Source organism: Acipenser ruthenus, chromosome 14 (assembly GCF_902713425.1).
Source record: "Acipenser ruthenus chromosome 14, fAciRut3.2 maternal haplotype, whole genome shotgun sequence".
NCBI lineage: Eukaryota > Metazoa > Chordata > Actinopteri > Acipenseriformes > Acipenseridae > Acipenser > Acipenser ruthenus.
In genome coordinates this window covers 13,146,248-13,162,912 of record NC_081202.1, presented here as the reverse complement: position 1 = coordinate 13,162,912, position 16,665 = coordinate 13,146,248, and the positions used below count along the sequence as shown (strand labels likewise).

At 37.7% G+C, this 16,665-nt stretch overlaps 1 protein-coding gene across 16 annotated transcripts in view; it reads left to right on the top strand.

Annotated features, from left to right (window-relative positions):
* Positions 1-360: 360 nt before the first annotated feature.
* LOC117419698 (protein piccolo-like) overlaps positions 361-16,665 on the top strand; it is a 109,155-nt gene continuing 92,850 nt past the window's right edge. For 13 of the 16 annotated variants that reach the window (XM_058985881.1, XM_058985880.1, XM_058985871.1 and 10 more), the window contains exons 1-3: positions 364-729; positions 2,467-4,108; positions 5,473-6,861. In XM_058985881.1, coding sequence (XP_058841864.1) covers positions 512-729; positions 2,467-4,108; positions 5,473-6,861 — 3,249 coding nt within the window. In that variant the 5' untranslated portion in view covers positions 364-511. Of the gene's footprint in view, positions 730-2,466; positions 4,109-5,472; positions 6,862-16,665 lie in introns of all 16 variants that reach the window. The other 3 variants (XR_009307248.1, XM_058985878.1, XM_058985877.1) reach the window with 1 other exon arrangement.

Sequence of the window (16,665 nt, the reverse complement as noted above, 5' to 3'; positions counted from 1 at the left end):
ACATTGTTTTGTTTTGTTTATTTGGGAGAAATTATAATAAAAAGTATGCGTTTATTAACAGTAAAGATACGTACAACTATTAATATATTCACACACATTCTCTTTTTATTTGTATTAGAAAAAGACGTTCCTATTATCAGCATGAAGAACTGCTGTTGAAACCCATTTGCTGTAGCATTTTATATTTTAAATAAATAATTCAAATTAGGAAATAATAATAACTGGCGTTTGTTTGTACTAGCTCTGGTTTTCAGTGATACAAAAAAATGGTTCTGTCACGCAAGCACTGTAGTGTCCCTTTAAATTCAATTTCAACGCAAGATGTGTGCTGATCACCTGTCAGAAATGGAACATGCGCGTTGGTGGGAAAGGGGGAAGAGGGTTGGATTCAGAGCTCGTTACTACCTCCGTCCAAAGCAGAAGGGATGGAGGAGCGACCTGAGAAATAAACAATAAACATAGGAACAAACACAACGTGTTTTTAGAGAAAATAGAAAAGGGGAAATCAATCATGGGGAACGAAGCTAGCATGGAGGGTGTGGAAGGGGGGCTGGCCGGACTACCAGAAGGGGTTGTAGGGGATGGGAAGGGGGGTTTTGTCCAGATCCCTGCAGGAATGGAGGCGGATCTGAGCCAGCTGAGCGAGGAAGAAAAGAAACAGATCGCAGCTGTAATGTCAAGGGCGCAAGGGCTACAGCCTGGAAATGCAAAGGATCCTCCCATAGAGAGGCATGAAATTATATAATTATTTTTGTTGTTGTTGTTGTTTTATGCACAGTTCGTTATCATCTAGATACAAATCATTCTAAGTGGCGTGGCTCGACAGTGATTGCTTATTGCTTAATATTGTAATAATATGTACTATTATTAGTAGTAGTTTTATTATTATTGTATTTGTAGTTTGGTGTTAGCAAAATGCGCCGGAACTTCAGTTTGCGAAATCGGCATCATGGACGTCATAAAAACATATCTCCACTTAATCAATATTTGTATTGCAGTGTACTGCAATTTGAATAGTTTTCATATTAGTAATAGTGTAATAATATGACTGAAGTAAACCGTTTTACAAAATCCTTGGTCATAAATGTTTTCTTTATGCTTTCCAGTGTAGAAGCAATTTTGATGTTTGGTAACATACAACACACATTATATGTGTTGTACATATAATCTGTGCCGAATGTTTGTAAGCATTCTCAATATTACGTTATGTTCAGACTGGTTAAAAATGGTTTCTTAATTAGTCCCAAACTGATTTTATTATGCGGACACGAGCTGCTTTGGTATCAACAGTTGCTAGTAGTTTCTACGCGATGTCAGTCAGTATTCAATGTAGTGTGAGAATTTCCCATTGAGAAAATGTACAATTATTTTAACCATGTTCAGCTCACAGAAGAACCCCTGTTGTTGTTCATTCATTTAATACTAGTGTACTATATTCTTGTAGTGCCTCTTTTGTGTCTGTTTTACACGTTTGACTATAAAGATAATGTCTGAACAACGTGTTATGACTTTTTCTTTAAATACGTAAATTGACACTATTATTTCCCACAACTCTGCCATAGCGCTGATCATTATTTCACAACACTGTTGGCACTATAATCAATACCACGTTTTAATTCATTACCCCCTGTCCAGGGTGCTGAAACGGGTTGCAATAACATAGTGTCACTGTGTGACTTGGGTTATAGCAGGGTTTTACAGGTGCTTTTCTTCAGCAGTTTTAGTACATAGTGATACTATTTACATTGTATACTGTATAGTTTTAACTCTACTATTGTGTTGATAATTTGACCACATTTATCTTATTGCACCCATATATAATATTTGTGTATGAGCTATATGGAATTGAGATTTCTTTATAATATACTGCATGTTCATGTCCCCGATTTAGGAAATGCCTGACTGAAACAATTATAATAATACATTTATGAGTGGCAACCTCTGCCAAAACATAATAATGGGGTACTATATATATATATATATATATATATATATATATATATATATATATATATATATATATATATATATATATATATATATGTTATACAATGCAAGGTCATCATTTTACATGATGAATATTTTATTTGTGTTCAGAGTGTTGCATGGTGCAGCACTTAATGTTTTAAGCAGATATATACTTTTACATACTCAAGGAGTAATGAAGTGTTTCTGGTTCAATATTCTTGAACAAATGCCATTTTGTAAGTGTTATCATATTCTTTGTGCGTAATTCATATGATTTTAAAAATCCACTTTTTTGTGAATGAAAATTTAAGAATATATCTACCTGCTTTCATGCTTTATTGCTATTTTTCCCTGCTATCCTCTTAAAACCTTTATCACATAATAAAAATGTGATATTAAAAAATGGTGTCTTAGAAATATTGCATATTTAATTCTGATTACAGTTTCATCAGTAGTTCTAGACTGTAAGTCATATTTTGATTACCTTTTTTTTTTTAGGAAACCAGAACTAGGTGCAACCCATCAGCCTAGGCAGCCCGGAAAACCTCCAGACCAGGGTCCATCTGGTATCACTAAAAGCCAAACAACCAATGTCTTTAAGACAGAAAAACCCAAGCCTGGAAGGAGCCCCTCCTCCATCAGCTTGCTAGAGTCACGATCAAGGCCTGAAGTGAAAGAGGATCCAAAAGCAGCCATGATGCCCAGCTTCCTCAGTGAGGGCAACCCCCTCAGTGCGATGTCTTCTGTAGTGAACAAATTCAGCCTTTTTGGGGATGCAGAAGAAACGCAGGAGGAGGCCCTCAAGAAGCAAAAAGGCGCACAGCAGCAGAAAGCACAGTCACAGCAACCAGGGCCAACTAAAGCAGCACAGCAACAAGGGTCCCCAAAGCTTACACAGCAACAACAGGGGCCTTCAAGGCCTGGGCCTCAGCAACAAGCAGGGCCTATACATCCGCAGCAGCAAGGGCCTCCCAAAACTGGTCCTCAGCAACAAGGGCCTGCTAAAACTGGACCTCAGCAACAAGGGCCTCCTTTAACTGGTCCTCAGCAACAAGGGCCTGCTAAAACTGGACCTCAGCAACAAGGGCCTGCCAAAACTGGACCTCAGCAACAAGGGCCTGCTAAAACTGGTCCTCAGCAACAAGGACCTGCTAAAACTGGTCCTCAGGAACAAGGACCTCCCAAAACTGGTCCTCAGCAACAAGGGCCTGCTAAAACTGGACCTCAGCAACAAGGGCCCTCTGAAACTGGACCTCAGCAACGAGGGCCTGCTAAAACTGGACCACATCAACAAGGGCCTGCTAAAACTGGACCTCAGGAACAAGGTCCCGCTGAAACTGGACCTCAGCAACAAGGACCTGCTAAAACTGGTCCTCAGCAACAAGGGCCTCCCAAAACTGGACCTCCGCAACAAGGGCCCGCTAAAACTGGACCTCCGCAACAAGGGCCCGCTAAAACTGGACCTCCGCAACAATGGCCCGCTAAAACTGGACTTCCGCAACAAGAGCCCACTAAAACTGGACCTCCGCAACAAGGGCCCGCCAAAACTGGACCTCCGCAACAAGGGCCCGCCAAAACTGGACCTCCGCAACAAGGGCCCGCCAAAACTGGACCTCCGCAACAAGGGCCCGCCAAAACTGGACCTCAGCAAAAAGGGCCTCCCAAAACTGGACCTCAGCAACAAGGGCCTCCTTTAACTGGTCCTCAGCAACAAGGGCCTGCTAAACCAGGACCAAAGCAAGGGCCTGCTAAACCTGGACCACAGCAACAAGGGGCAGCTAAGCCTGGACCACAACAAAGCCCTCCAAACCATGGACCTCAACAGCAAAGTCCTGTCAAATCTGGTCTGCAACAACAAGGCCCCGTTAAGCTTGGACCTCAACAGCAAGGACCTGCCAAATCTCCATTCCAGCAGCCAGATCATCGAAAGGACCCATCTAAACAAGAAAGCCTTTCTAGCCAATCACAAGGCCCACCTTCCAGTTCTACACCAGCCCATAAGAAAACTCATTGTCCTCTTTGTACAACAACTGAACTTCTTCTTCACACTCCAGAAAAGGCAAATTATAACACCTGCACACAGTGTCATATTGTGGTGTGTAGCCAGTGTGGATTCAATCCAAATCCCCACATGACAGAGGTAAGAAGTCCTTCCATTGTATACATTCTTTTACTTATCAACTGATATAATCTTAGAACTCGATCATCTGTAAATGGTCTAAGTTTAGAACTCCACTACAAAAAGCTTTTTAATAAAAGTTTAAATGAAGGAGGGAACCCACGGGTTGAAAGTACATACAGAACCAGTACCATTTTATACATTTCACATTTTGAGGTGCACGTTTCTTAAAAAAACACCTACAGAAATTAGAACTATTCACAGTCAGCACAGTAATATGCACTTACTATACTTTACCATGCATCCTTTTTAACATGATTCCCCATTATTCTGTGTGATGTATCTTATGATTAACTTAACTGTCTGTGCTTTATTACATCCTGAATACCAAGGTAAAGCTTTATAAAAGGTATTGAGAGATGTGTCTGGATATCTTACTGTAAGTTACATTTTAAAAAATGCTACCTATTTGCTCTGGACTCTTGACCGGAGGGTCGTGGGTTCAATCCCCGATAGGGGACACTGCTGCTGTACCCTTGAGCAAGGTACTTTACCTAGATTGCTCCAGTTAAAAAAAAAAAAAAAAACTGTATAAATGGGTAAAAAATAATGTTATATCTGTATAATGTGAAATAATGTGATACCTTGTAACAATTGTAAGTCGCCCTGGATAAGGGTGTCTGCTAAAGAAATAAATAAATAAATAATAATAATAATAATAATATAAAACATTTTGCTTTTGTTTAAAAAAAAAAAGTTTCTGTTAATTTTGTTCCAGACATGATATGCATTACCGTAACAGACATTATAGTGGGGCGTAAACTAACAAACTTCAATTAAAAGACCTACTCTCGGGACAGAATCTAATATAACACCTTCCCACTTAGCTGTATGCTGATGAAGAGCATCTGTATAGTTTTTTTTTTCAGAGCAGCCACATAAGACCTGTTTCAGTTAATTTACAAAGGGTTCTTTTTGAATTTATTATCTGATTTAATGAATCATGTTTTCTGCTGTATAGACTTTCTGAAATACTGTTCTTTGTTTTAATACAGTAAACAAACTACTGTTAGAATTTCCTTTTAACTTTAACCAGTAACTTAGTAAACAGTGAGATAGTATGATGAAAAATCGTCAAAAGTCATCATGCTAGCAAAGCTAAATACTAACTCTAAAACATGGTTAGACTGTAAACAAGACCATATCAGTTAATTTAGCTTACCGTAAAGAGGTTACTAAACCTGGTCTATAGTGTTATGTTATTTTTGTTATCTGTGGTAGATAATGTCAGAACAGTAAGTTAAATATTAACAGACCAGAATGACAGCTTGCCAAGTATGTCTTGATTCTTTATCAGCCTCTAATGCTGTGGACAATTATTGCAGGTGAAAGAGTGGTTGTGTCTGAACTGTCAAGTGCAAAGAGCAATGGGCATGGATGTCTCTGGACCTCCCATGGCAAAGCCACAACCTCAGCAGCCCAAACAGCAGGTTACCCCTGGCTCCCCTCAGAAGGGCAAACACGGATCACCAGTACCAGCACTTCAAAAGAGTGAACGAAGCAAAACACCAGAGCCTAAAAAACCTTCTCCACTAACCAAACAGCAGTCTATGTCCAGTTCTCCACCCATAAAGCCTAAACAACCCTTGAGTGATTCTTTGACCCAGAAACCAGCACAACAGAAAGATTCGACTCCCAAGCCTGACCCATCAAGGCCACAAGAGGACACTAAACAGAAACAAACAGGGATGCAGAAACCACCAGATCAGACTGTGTCTACCTCTCCTGCTCCTGGCATCAAACAAGCTTCACAGGTTCCCCAGGGTCCTCCTCCAACACAACAAAAACAGCCTACACAGGTACAAGATGCCACTAAGCCAACCTCACAGCCTCCACAAGCTGGTGTAAAACAAATGCAACCTGATTCAAAATTACAGCCCCAGCAGAAATCCAGCCCAAAACCCACAGAACAATCATTGGAAGCAAAAAGTCAAAAATCTGAAGACCCCACAAAACAAGCACAAACACAACTGAAAGAAACAGTTAAGGGTGTGACTCTTAAAACTGAGCCCAAAACTGGTTTACCAGTACTGGAGCCAGCAAAATCTGAACAGCTACCAAAAGGATCCCCAGTACCAACTGCTGCCAAGCCTACACAGCCTGCACAAGTGCAACCCATTCAGCAGCCCCCAAAACCTCAAGAGCAGTCAAGACGGTTCAGCTTAAACATTGGCGGTATAATAGAGACACCTAAGCCGCAGCCTACCACTCCTCAAGAAACGGTAACTGGCAAGCTGTTTGGATTTGGATCTTCTTTCTTCAGTCAGGCATCTAATTTGATCAATATGGCAGACAAGCCAGCAGAACAGCCTGCTCCCGTTGCCAAACAGCAACCTCCTTCTCAGCCTGTGACTCGTCAGCAACCACCCAAGGAAGCCAGTTCGGCTCAGTCCTCTCCAAAACTCCCCCCTGCCAAAAAGGAAACACAACCTCCAGTGGCACAGAAACCAGAGCAACCAGTTGTTGGAAAAGCCCCTGCCTCTGGTCAGGAGAAAAAATCTGTTTCTGAAAAAGAAGTTAAACCGCCGGTGGAGGCAACTAAGACCATGGCAGGAAGCAGTGCTCCCCCTGCACCTCCTAAATCAAACTGTCCACTCTGTAAAGTTGAGCTCAACATTGGTTCTAAGGACCCACCTAACTTTACCACTTGTACAGAATGCAAGAATGTGGTATGCAATCTTTGTGGATTTAATCCAATGCCTCACCTCACAGAGGTAAGAAAACATATTTCATTATTCATAACTGATAAGGATGTTGACTAGCATGGCATATTGTCCTACAGTGTTATCATAATTAAACCATCTTTGCTTATAATGTGGTTCAAAAGTCACTTGACTAGTTTATATACATAGAGCAAAAAACTTGGCAGAAAGCAACAGTGGACAAGGTGGAAAGGATGGTATTGTGGACACCTTGTGTCATTGGCATAAATTTGGGGGGGGTTCCGGTGAGTTATAGTATGCGTATATAAAGTTTTTTTTTTTTTTTTTTTTTTTAAATAAAACCAAAAAAATAAAAAATAAATAAATACATTAATTATTTCCAATTCTTAGCTTTCGGATGAGTTATAGATCAGCACTTTAGGGCATGTAGAAGGGGAGATACAGACATTTCAGAAGTGTGAGTACCCCACTGAACTCGGCTGTAATGGCGGATGCAAGTTAATCATCCTTGTAGTTACAAAATAAAAATTATATATATATATATATATATATATGTATATGTCCCACCCATCCCAGCCCTAAACCAATTACATGGAGGCATTCACCGTAGTCATGGCTATGACTCAATGAAAAAAAAAAAAACAAGATTGCTGGTTGGACAGCTGAGATATGATGCGTTTTGTAATCGACATCATAGTATCGAAATTAGAGTACATTGGCAGCAAAGGGTTAAATGAGGAGTTTTTAAATTAATTGTATTTACATTTACTAAAACTAAAAACAGTGAAATAGAGAATATCTAGAATAGGTTATTTTTGTTTTCTTGCTAGTTATCTGTTATTATGTTATGTACAAGCAGGTACAAAGATAACAATAGTATAGCAGGGTATAGTGCATCACCTGATTTTTCAGGTGTATATTCCAGGACATTTATAACTTTGTCTATACATAAAAAAAAAAAAAAAAAAAATGTATAAAGATTCTGAAGGTTTTTCTTTAAAGCTGCAAAAGCCAAGACTGTACAAAACAATACCCCTCATTAGCATGACATTGTCTGTCAATGCTGTGGAACTATTTGCAACAAATGAAAACAAATGGGGAGAGAGCCAAATCTGGTGGATTCTAGAATGCCAATTCGGAGAGCAGGTGATTACTGAACAGTGTCGCAAAATGAAGTCTGTTCTAAGGTTAATCAGCATTTGAAGGGATTCGTTGTATTGCTTTTACATCAGAAAACTAAAAACAGAAACTAAGACAATAATTGTGCTAGAATTTTGATTCCGCTGTTTTCTAGACCTAAAATTACACAGATATGTACTTTATACTTGTATTATACCCCAGTCCCATTGTATTAATTATTTGGTTCTAACATCTTAAATACTCTTTTTTGAAACTCTTCAATTGTGAATGTTTTGCTAAAAAATGCATCATAAAATGATAACAGCATTGTAGAGAATAATACTCAGACAAACACTGACGTGGAAATAGAACAGATTTGCATTTTGCTTTAATCAGGATAGGATATAAAGTCACACTCATAACTGCATAATTGAGTTAAAGATCAAACCATGAGTAGTATTTTTAAGAATAATTAGCTGAAACCGTAATTGTTTAGTAGTGGTTAATGGACCAGAGAGTTTTCCTATCAAGCTGCATATATTATAAAAGCCATCATAGCATAAGCTAACACAAGTGGTTTTTAAGCAAGCCTTTTAAACCAGACTGGCTCTTTTGCAATATGCAGGTTATTGGGACAATAAATGGTGTGCTCTGTGAAAATGGTCCAACCTGTTTCTGTTGGACAGACATAACGCAGCTGACTAGGTGTTTCTAATATTATGTGCATTGGTAACTTTGTGTATGTTAAAGGCTCGTGCTTATAATACTGATGCCAAAAGACAAAAAAGTGTAAAATAATTTTTTTCAACATTTGTTTTGGAATATATAACAATGGCTGGAATATCTTGATTTGAATTTGTGCTCTTTTTCTTACTACCAAATGAATCATTTTATATCGCGCTGTAAAGATTTTACAGCTTGTTCAAGCTATTTTTCTTCTTCTTTGATGTGGGTCCTCTGCTGCTGTTTCTTTTTTTGTTTTTGTTTTGTTTTTTTAGAAAATCAGCAGTCCTAGAGCTGCTTCTGGTTATTGTATTTTGTATCTGTCTCTGACATTTTATTTTATTACATTTTTTACACAAGATCCCATAAATAAAAGAATTACTGCACCAACATGCAATACATGATTATAGCATCAAAGTAATAGTATATTCACTTTTTTGTCGTTATAGCCAGATAGAAGACATGGCATTATATATTTCGCAAGCTTTCCTGCAAAAGTAGAGCACAAATGGAAGCACTTATCTTGCGAAGCATCAACATTTATCTGTATCATGAGATAAACATTGGGAAAATTGAAGGTGATAACAGCAAGAGAAGAGACATGGGGGATATCCACACTCCTGGATATTAGATTGAATAGAATCCTTATATTTTTCATTGGGACATAACTAAGTACATGTATACTTTTGTCACCAGGGAGGTTTTTGCAGATAGATAACTAAATGTATGCCCCACATTATTTCCCTCAGTTATGGTAATATTTAATTACATTTCCAGACATAAGATGACATAAACACTGTATAAGCAAAAAAATAATAAAAAAAATACATTTTACCTGCAGGATAGACATATAAACCTAAGATAATGCGTGTCTAAGCAATTTTGCCCAGGAAGGCCAAGAAGGCAAATTGGTTGTTTGTTGAAGAAAAAAAATTATCACCCAACCATGGTTGACAGCATACTGCTGCCTGAGGTTAGATCCTTTAAAAAAATAAATAAAAGGTGTTTAATGTTTATCATGCTGCGGCCTTCATTTTTATTAGGGTTTTAAAACTATGAACCTATGTCAAGTAAACAGCCTTTTTAGCTTATGTCTTTACCAATGTTATATGACACATACCTTTAGTTGGGTATATGCAGATTATTCAAGTACTACACTATAGATTTTAGATGTGAACCTGCTGTTTCCTGATTACTTCCTCACTCCCTTTGTACCAGTCACTGGTAGACAATGGCTTGGTTTACATGCACAAATAAAAATAAGTCCCACCCAATTTGGGTTTACATGTTGTTTTCTTTCAGAGAGAGAAATCCTCTTTCAAAATTCAAATGACCTATTTTAATATTAAAATCTGGAAAGGTGCAGTATAATTAAATATTGGCCTTGCACGATGCCTGATATAGTGCAGCTTTCTTAAACTGGGTTTACACAGAGTTTTTAAGGTTGTGTTGAAGAACCACCAGTGCAGCCTGCCCCATTTGGCTACCAAATAAATAAATAAGTAAATAATAAATAAATGGAAATTCAGTATTTGCACGTACAGTATGCTGTGCACTTGCAGTTACTTACAGTTTTGGTATTTCACTTTTCAGCCAGAAATAATCACAGTATCTAGGCAGGTACAGTATGCTTCTGGATTCTGGTGGGTTCAAAGAATCCCCTTCACTTCCAGTGAGTATTCAGGAAATAAGAATATATTTGGACTGAAAAATACTCTCTTTTTATTGATAGGCAAAGTGAGCAGTGCTCAGTTAAATCAGTTACTGTATTTTGCATACTTTCTGGATTCCTAAGACTGTAAAACATTACACCACCGCTCCCTATATGAAAAACTGAATGAAAAACTCGCAGCTACTAACGAGGGACGAGCACAATCTATAGTTTGAGCCTTTTAGTTAATAGTATTTTTATTAACAAATGGAATTGTTTACATTCAGCAGCTACGTGACATGTTTAGTGTGTGTGCCACCTTTTAGGGAATTTAGGGAGTTGAGAGCTGTGACCAAAACGTGTTCTTGTTCTTGAGTACCTGTTATTAAATACAACAGTTATGTTCATTACCAGATTTGTGTCTTTTATTTAAAGAACTGCACACATTGGAGGGATGTATTAAAATGGGTGTGTGTTTGGGCGGATGTAGGATTCGGATTCGGTTCACCGAAACCGAAGCCTGGATTCGGTGCATCCCTAGTTGCTATTTTAAAGTAGCTGTAAAAGGCTGACCTTTGCAGTCTGGCATGAGAAAATACTGTGCATTCACCTTACAGTGAAATTATACAGTGTCTTTATTATTTAGCAAAGTGTTTACACGCATAAGTGCATTAAAAATGAAACTGTATTTTGCCTTGGTAATGATCTGTCTTAAAATACCATTACGTGTGTAAAAGACATTAATCTTTGTGTCCTAATAGGATTTAATAGTCTTCAAGCAACATAAAGCAATTATTACATGAAACGGTTTATCTTAGTCAACTAAAAGGTTTAAACCTCTGAGATTTATATTTCCACCATTATCACAGTCTTTCTCTATTTTTTCCATCACTTTATATCTAAGCATTTACATAGGAAATCATTGCTGCATTGCCAGCTGGATTGCAATAAAGGAATGTTGGAAAGGACAATCTTGACAACGTTTTCACCAACACATGTATAACTGACCTCAGCATGTGTCAAGCTGTGCAGTCTCTTGGAAGAATACATTCAAGTTTTCAAATGGGGGTAGAATATTTACTCTCTTGGGACCCACAGTCTTCTGGTTGCAAATTAAGGTTTTACCAAACCATGAACAAACTTAACCCAGTTTTCTAGCATATGTGAAAATTGCAGTTTGAGTATGAAGCCCCACAGGTACAGTAATACATTCTAACATTGAATAATTATTCGGAACTTTCAGGAGATGAGAGTTCAGTCTAGGAATAAATGATCAAACAACAGTTGATATGTGTATGGTATGGGGTATTGTACCATTTTACAGGCTTGTATCTATGTTACTATATAAAAAGATATTTCACTTAAGTCTTGTATCTCAGAATAGTATCACAATATATATATATATATATATATATATATATATTCACGATTATCTGTGCCCAAGGCCTAGTTAAAAAAACCTCTGAGGGCAAGGCTGCTGGCTGGCATTTAAACAGTATGAGTGCTTAGCACAAATTATTACAGTAGATTATGTCATAGTTTAACATTATGGAATTTTATTTGAACACCTGGACAAACTAAGTCCCAGAGTATAACATATTAACTCTGGTATGCAATCCGTGAAATATGCTTTTTCAACATGATTGATGTTGTTAATATAATGTTTAACTTGACAAACATGGGTCTATACCAGGTGTGCACAATTCCGGTCCTGGAGGGCCGGTGTCCCTCCTGGCTTTTGTTCCAACCTTGCCCTAAATTACTTAATTGGACCAATTATTACCAATTATTGGTCTAATTAAGTAATTTAGAACACAGTTGGAACAAAAGCCAGGAGGGATCCGGCCCTCCAGGACCGGAATTGTGCACCCCTGGTCTATACAATTGATCTAACACTGCTGTCTTTAAAATATTATCCTCCCTGGAGTTAATATTTTTAAAGGCATACATACACTAAAGAGACTCCATGCATTGTTAGATGTTAGATTATTAATACACACATTGCCATAGCATATCTAAACTGTGATGGTATTTAGAACTGTTAAGATCAATGGATTATATTCTATTGACAAAAAAAATTTTCACCAATTTTTTAAGCATTTATAAGCATTACATATCAATATTACAAACAAAAGCTTAAGACTTCCAATGTGTTATGCATAATGAATGAATAAGTACCATTCACATAAAGACATACTGACTAACCCTCCTGTGAATGTGGCTGCATCGGTCATATTTACTCAAAACATAATGTTTCTATACACAATCAGTAAAAGGAAATATCAAACATGGCAGAATTCTTATTTTCTGTGTTGATGTTAATTACACTAAGTGTAATAAAGAAGAAGATTTCTTTCTGGTTACCATCTTTGTTTTCTTGTCATTGCTCTAAATGGCTGAATAGATTTCCTTCAAATGTTAGTGAATGTTAACCAACAACGTGAAATGAATGCTTTGCTGATAATCTGACACACTGAAATACAAAACTTAAACATTAACAAAAATTAAACAATATTTCAGTCTTTGTGGTGTTTTAACCAAACTAATTGACGAAGCAATTTGGAACATAAAATTGGCATACATTTAGAAAGAGGTTACCTGCCCGGCAGGAAGTCTGTCCATTAGGTATTCTGCCTGAAGTACAGAAAGTAATGACATAAGTGTATTACCAAATGCACTGAAGTAACCAGTCATTTTATCTGTATTTGTCAAGAGTTTTAAAAGGTTACTTCTTTTTTCAAGAAAATGTTAATGCTTTGTGTGTGTGTGTGTGCGTGTGTGTATGCTGTTTTATAATATGAAACGCTTTCTTCTCCTTTTAGAAAAATAAAATTGCTGCAACTTTGAAAGGGGGACATAAAGTTTAAAAATCTGGCACAGAAACTGAAACTCACGTGGCATGAGTTAAAGTATAAATACAATGGGGTTTATTTGATATTCATACAACGTGTATTATTTTCCTTGACAACAGTCTAAAAAACATATTGGATTGTGTAATAAGCTTAATTTAAGGTCTAGTATGAGAAACTCAAGAGTTCAAGTTGTGTTGGTAGGGGTCCTTGTGTTTGATTTTGCTTTTAATTATCTATATGATTAAAATTCACCTACTAGGTATTTCAGTATTTATTGGCAAATGACACCAAGGCTTCACAAAGTAATCTTTTTCATCCTTATGATCCCTTATGATTTGTTTCCAAATTGACCTTTTAATCATTGGAAAGCTGCTGCCGGTTCTTTATGGTTGTTCTAAGAATGACATTCTGTAGCTTAAGGGGAAAGGTTACAGATATAAAATATATAATTTTATTTTGCACTTCAAAGGCGATGACTTGAAATACAATTATCTAGTGCAATGAATGAGTCATGTTGAAGTGAAGGGTGTAAATCCTACTGCAATGTGGGGTGAAAGAATGTTTAGCTTTAACAAATCTAAACACCACAAAAGCTAAACAATTGAAAAGGTACTGTAAATAAATCTGGCATTTAAAGAATTAAAATAGTGTTTACAGGTTTCTAATTGCAGTAAAACCCTGATTATTGAGGCATTACCTTGGTAGTTGATCTTGACTTTATGGTAGCACTTATGGCTCAGCTCTTCCTTTCCCAATGTGGTCAACTACCAGTCATTAATGCTGTCTAACTTGGGTTCTATTGAGATCAAATATTAACAGTCTCCCTCTGGTACCTATACTATTCTGTACACAACAGAATAGGGTTATGTAAAAAAAAAATTGGAAACTTTTAAGTTAACAAAGCAAATGACAATTTAATTTTATTAAATAATCTCTGAGTGCAGAGCTTGTATTCAGCATTGTGAATTGAGTATTTTCCGTGTGAGTAATCTCAGCGATTGTGATGGATACAGACACACACTGTTAGGGTATCCTGTGCGGTCTGTCAGGTGGAAACAAGGTATTAGTCGGTTCCATGCTGTTCACTTTTTGGCAACTTATCCTGCTGTAAAACTGCCACTGGTTTATATTTAATACAGAGCTACAAATCTTGTTTTCCTTAACTTCACCCTGTATGTAATCTCATTACTGGTCTGTGAAAACCCTTGGTCAATTCAATTGTTTAAAAACAAATAAGGACACTACTGGCAGGTTATAATTCTACCTTTTTGTGTGCTGCTGTGACATGGCAACTTTTACAGAAACTTTTGAAAAATTAAATACAGCTTTTAGCTACCGTATGGCTTTCCAAGCAATTACTAAGTTTGCAACTGTCTGACTGTGCTGAGATACCCTTGTTAAATTTGCTATCCAATCTGATCACTGGATTTGTTTCAGCTAATTAAAAGAATTCTGTTTAATTAGGATGCGAGTGACGTGGTGCAATAATTACAATGTCCAAACCAGATTCTCCCAAAATATCTGTGATTTATTAATAAAGTCCAAAAACAGAATAACCAAAAATAACAAAAGAAAAACACTCCTAATCCACGATTCTCCGATTGTGGTGAGTGATGGGTGCCATGCTGTGAGGGAAGTTCTCCGGGGATTGTGCTGGCTCAGTGGCTGCAGCCCCTCGCTCCTACTCCTCCGCTGTAAAGACAAAACACAGACAGCACGTAAGACCAAACAAAACAAGAACAGCTCCGGCTGGTGGCTTATTCTCTCAGCACAAAGGTAGGTACTGACGTAGCTGCTTCCCCTTTGTACCCAGCAAACTCCTCCCTGCAGTCCAATAGAGGACTTCCCCGCAGCTGACTGCAATGGAGTTGTCCTGAGTACTTGCAGCTACGCGGCCCTCCTAATATGGTTACCTTCCGGTTTCCACCTACCATCAAGGTGGCACATCTAGGAGGCAGCATACCCTCACCTTTACACAGCGCCCTTTCTGGTTGGGAGGGAGATTTACAGCATTGATCCTTTCTCACAAACCTACATAGCCAATTCAAGCTCAGTTTGGGTGATATTGGATGTTGTTTTTACACATTTGACAAAGTAATTTTATGTCCATTCTGCAGTGTCACATGCAGTCTCAAAGGTCGGTCTGTGGCCTGTTTATATGTTTTAGTCATGGTGCTTTCAAGGGTGGGAAGCACTTTAACTAATATGGCTGCCATACTGAGGACACGGCTTTTGAAAACTCATGAAAATACAATACCAACTTGGAAACTAAGTTGTACTTGAACATGAAAATGGTCCATCACTTACCTCAATTTGACGTCACGTAGTATACGCTAATAAAGCAAGCGGGTGTATGATGAACCTCCATATTGCTGTTTAGTATTCCCTTCACAGCCTATTACTGCTACCAAAAGAAGACAGGTTTATACATCACATGTAAGTTAAATACAAAATACCAGCCTAGATGATACCACAAACATTATACATACAACCCATGGTTATATATGGTTGGTACACCACTGTATTGTATGATTCTCTCAATATCATTGCAGGTGGTGTCCAGTAAACATTAACTATTTCAGTGCCACATGGTTTTAACAACTGGGCATATTAAATGATACAGAACTCTCTTTCATACAGTCCATATAGTTGGTATACTGCTGTATTCTATGGCTCTCTCAACAATGTTGCATTACAGGTGGTGTACAGTAGAAAAGACATTTTCACTGCCACACCATTTTAGCATCAATGATACAGATCTTTTATTTACATTTTCATTTTACTTCATGATTACAAACTATTTGATCTGACATGACATTCCCCTTAGATTATGCCCCAGGGGAGGCTTTGTTTTTGTTCTACTTTGGTCTGAAAATGTGAGTCAGTTTCTGTAAGATGAAAATACTCAAGCCTTATTTTTTAGTTGGGAAATCAGCATATGTTTTTCCCTGGCTACTGATTGTTATCTCCTTTAGGAGTTGCAACTCTGGCTTATTGATGCTATAAATAGCTGTAGAAATGAAGAAAGCTGCAGTGATGTTACCTGGTGCTGTGAAAGCAGTTTATAGCTAAGCTGTTTTGATGCTAGAAGGCATCAACAGGCATTCTGGCTCCATGCAAGTCAGTATTAAAAAAAGGGCTGAAACTAGCAGAACACCAAGTAAACTAATTTAATAGGGATAAATGTGAAGTGAAAAAGAAAAACAGGTTGGGGCATTTTCTCTCTTTAAACCAGCTTAAAAGTGCTAAATAGTGTTAGCGTCTACACTACGTAGCGTTTAATACCGTACTCGAGAAACGGACTCTAGACCACCTCAGGGGGTAGTCTCGAGTCCGGTTCTAAATTAGGTTGCATCAGGTAGTGCGGTTTGTCAGAAGTGTGGACGCTGTAATACCGTAATACATTTTTTGTGTATCCTCCAATATCCTAAAATGCTTTCTGATATGTTTTGGCACGTGGACATTACAAATACAGTACTCAGGCGCCTGAAGGAGTTGAGAACGACTATC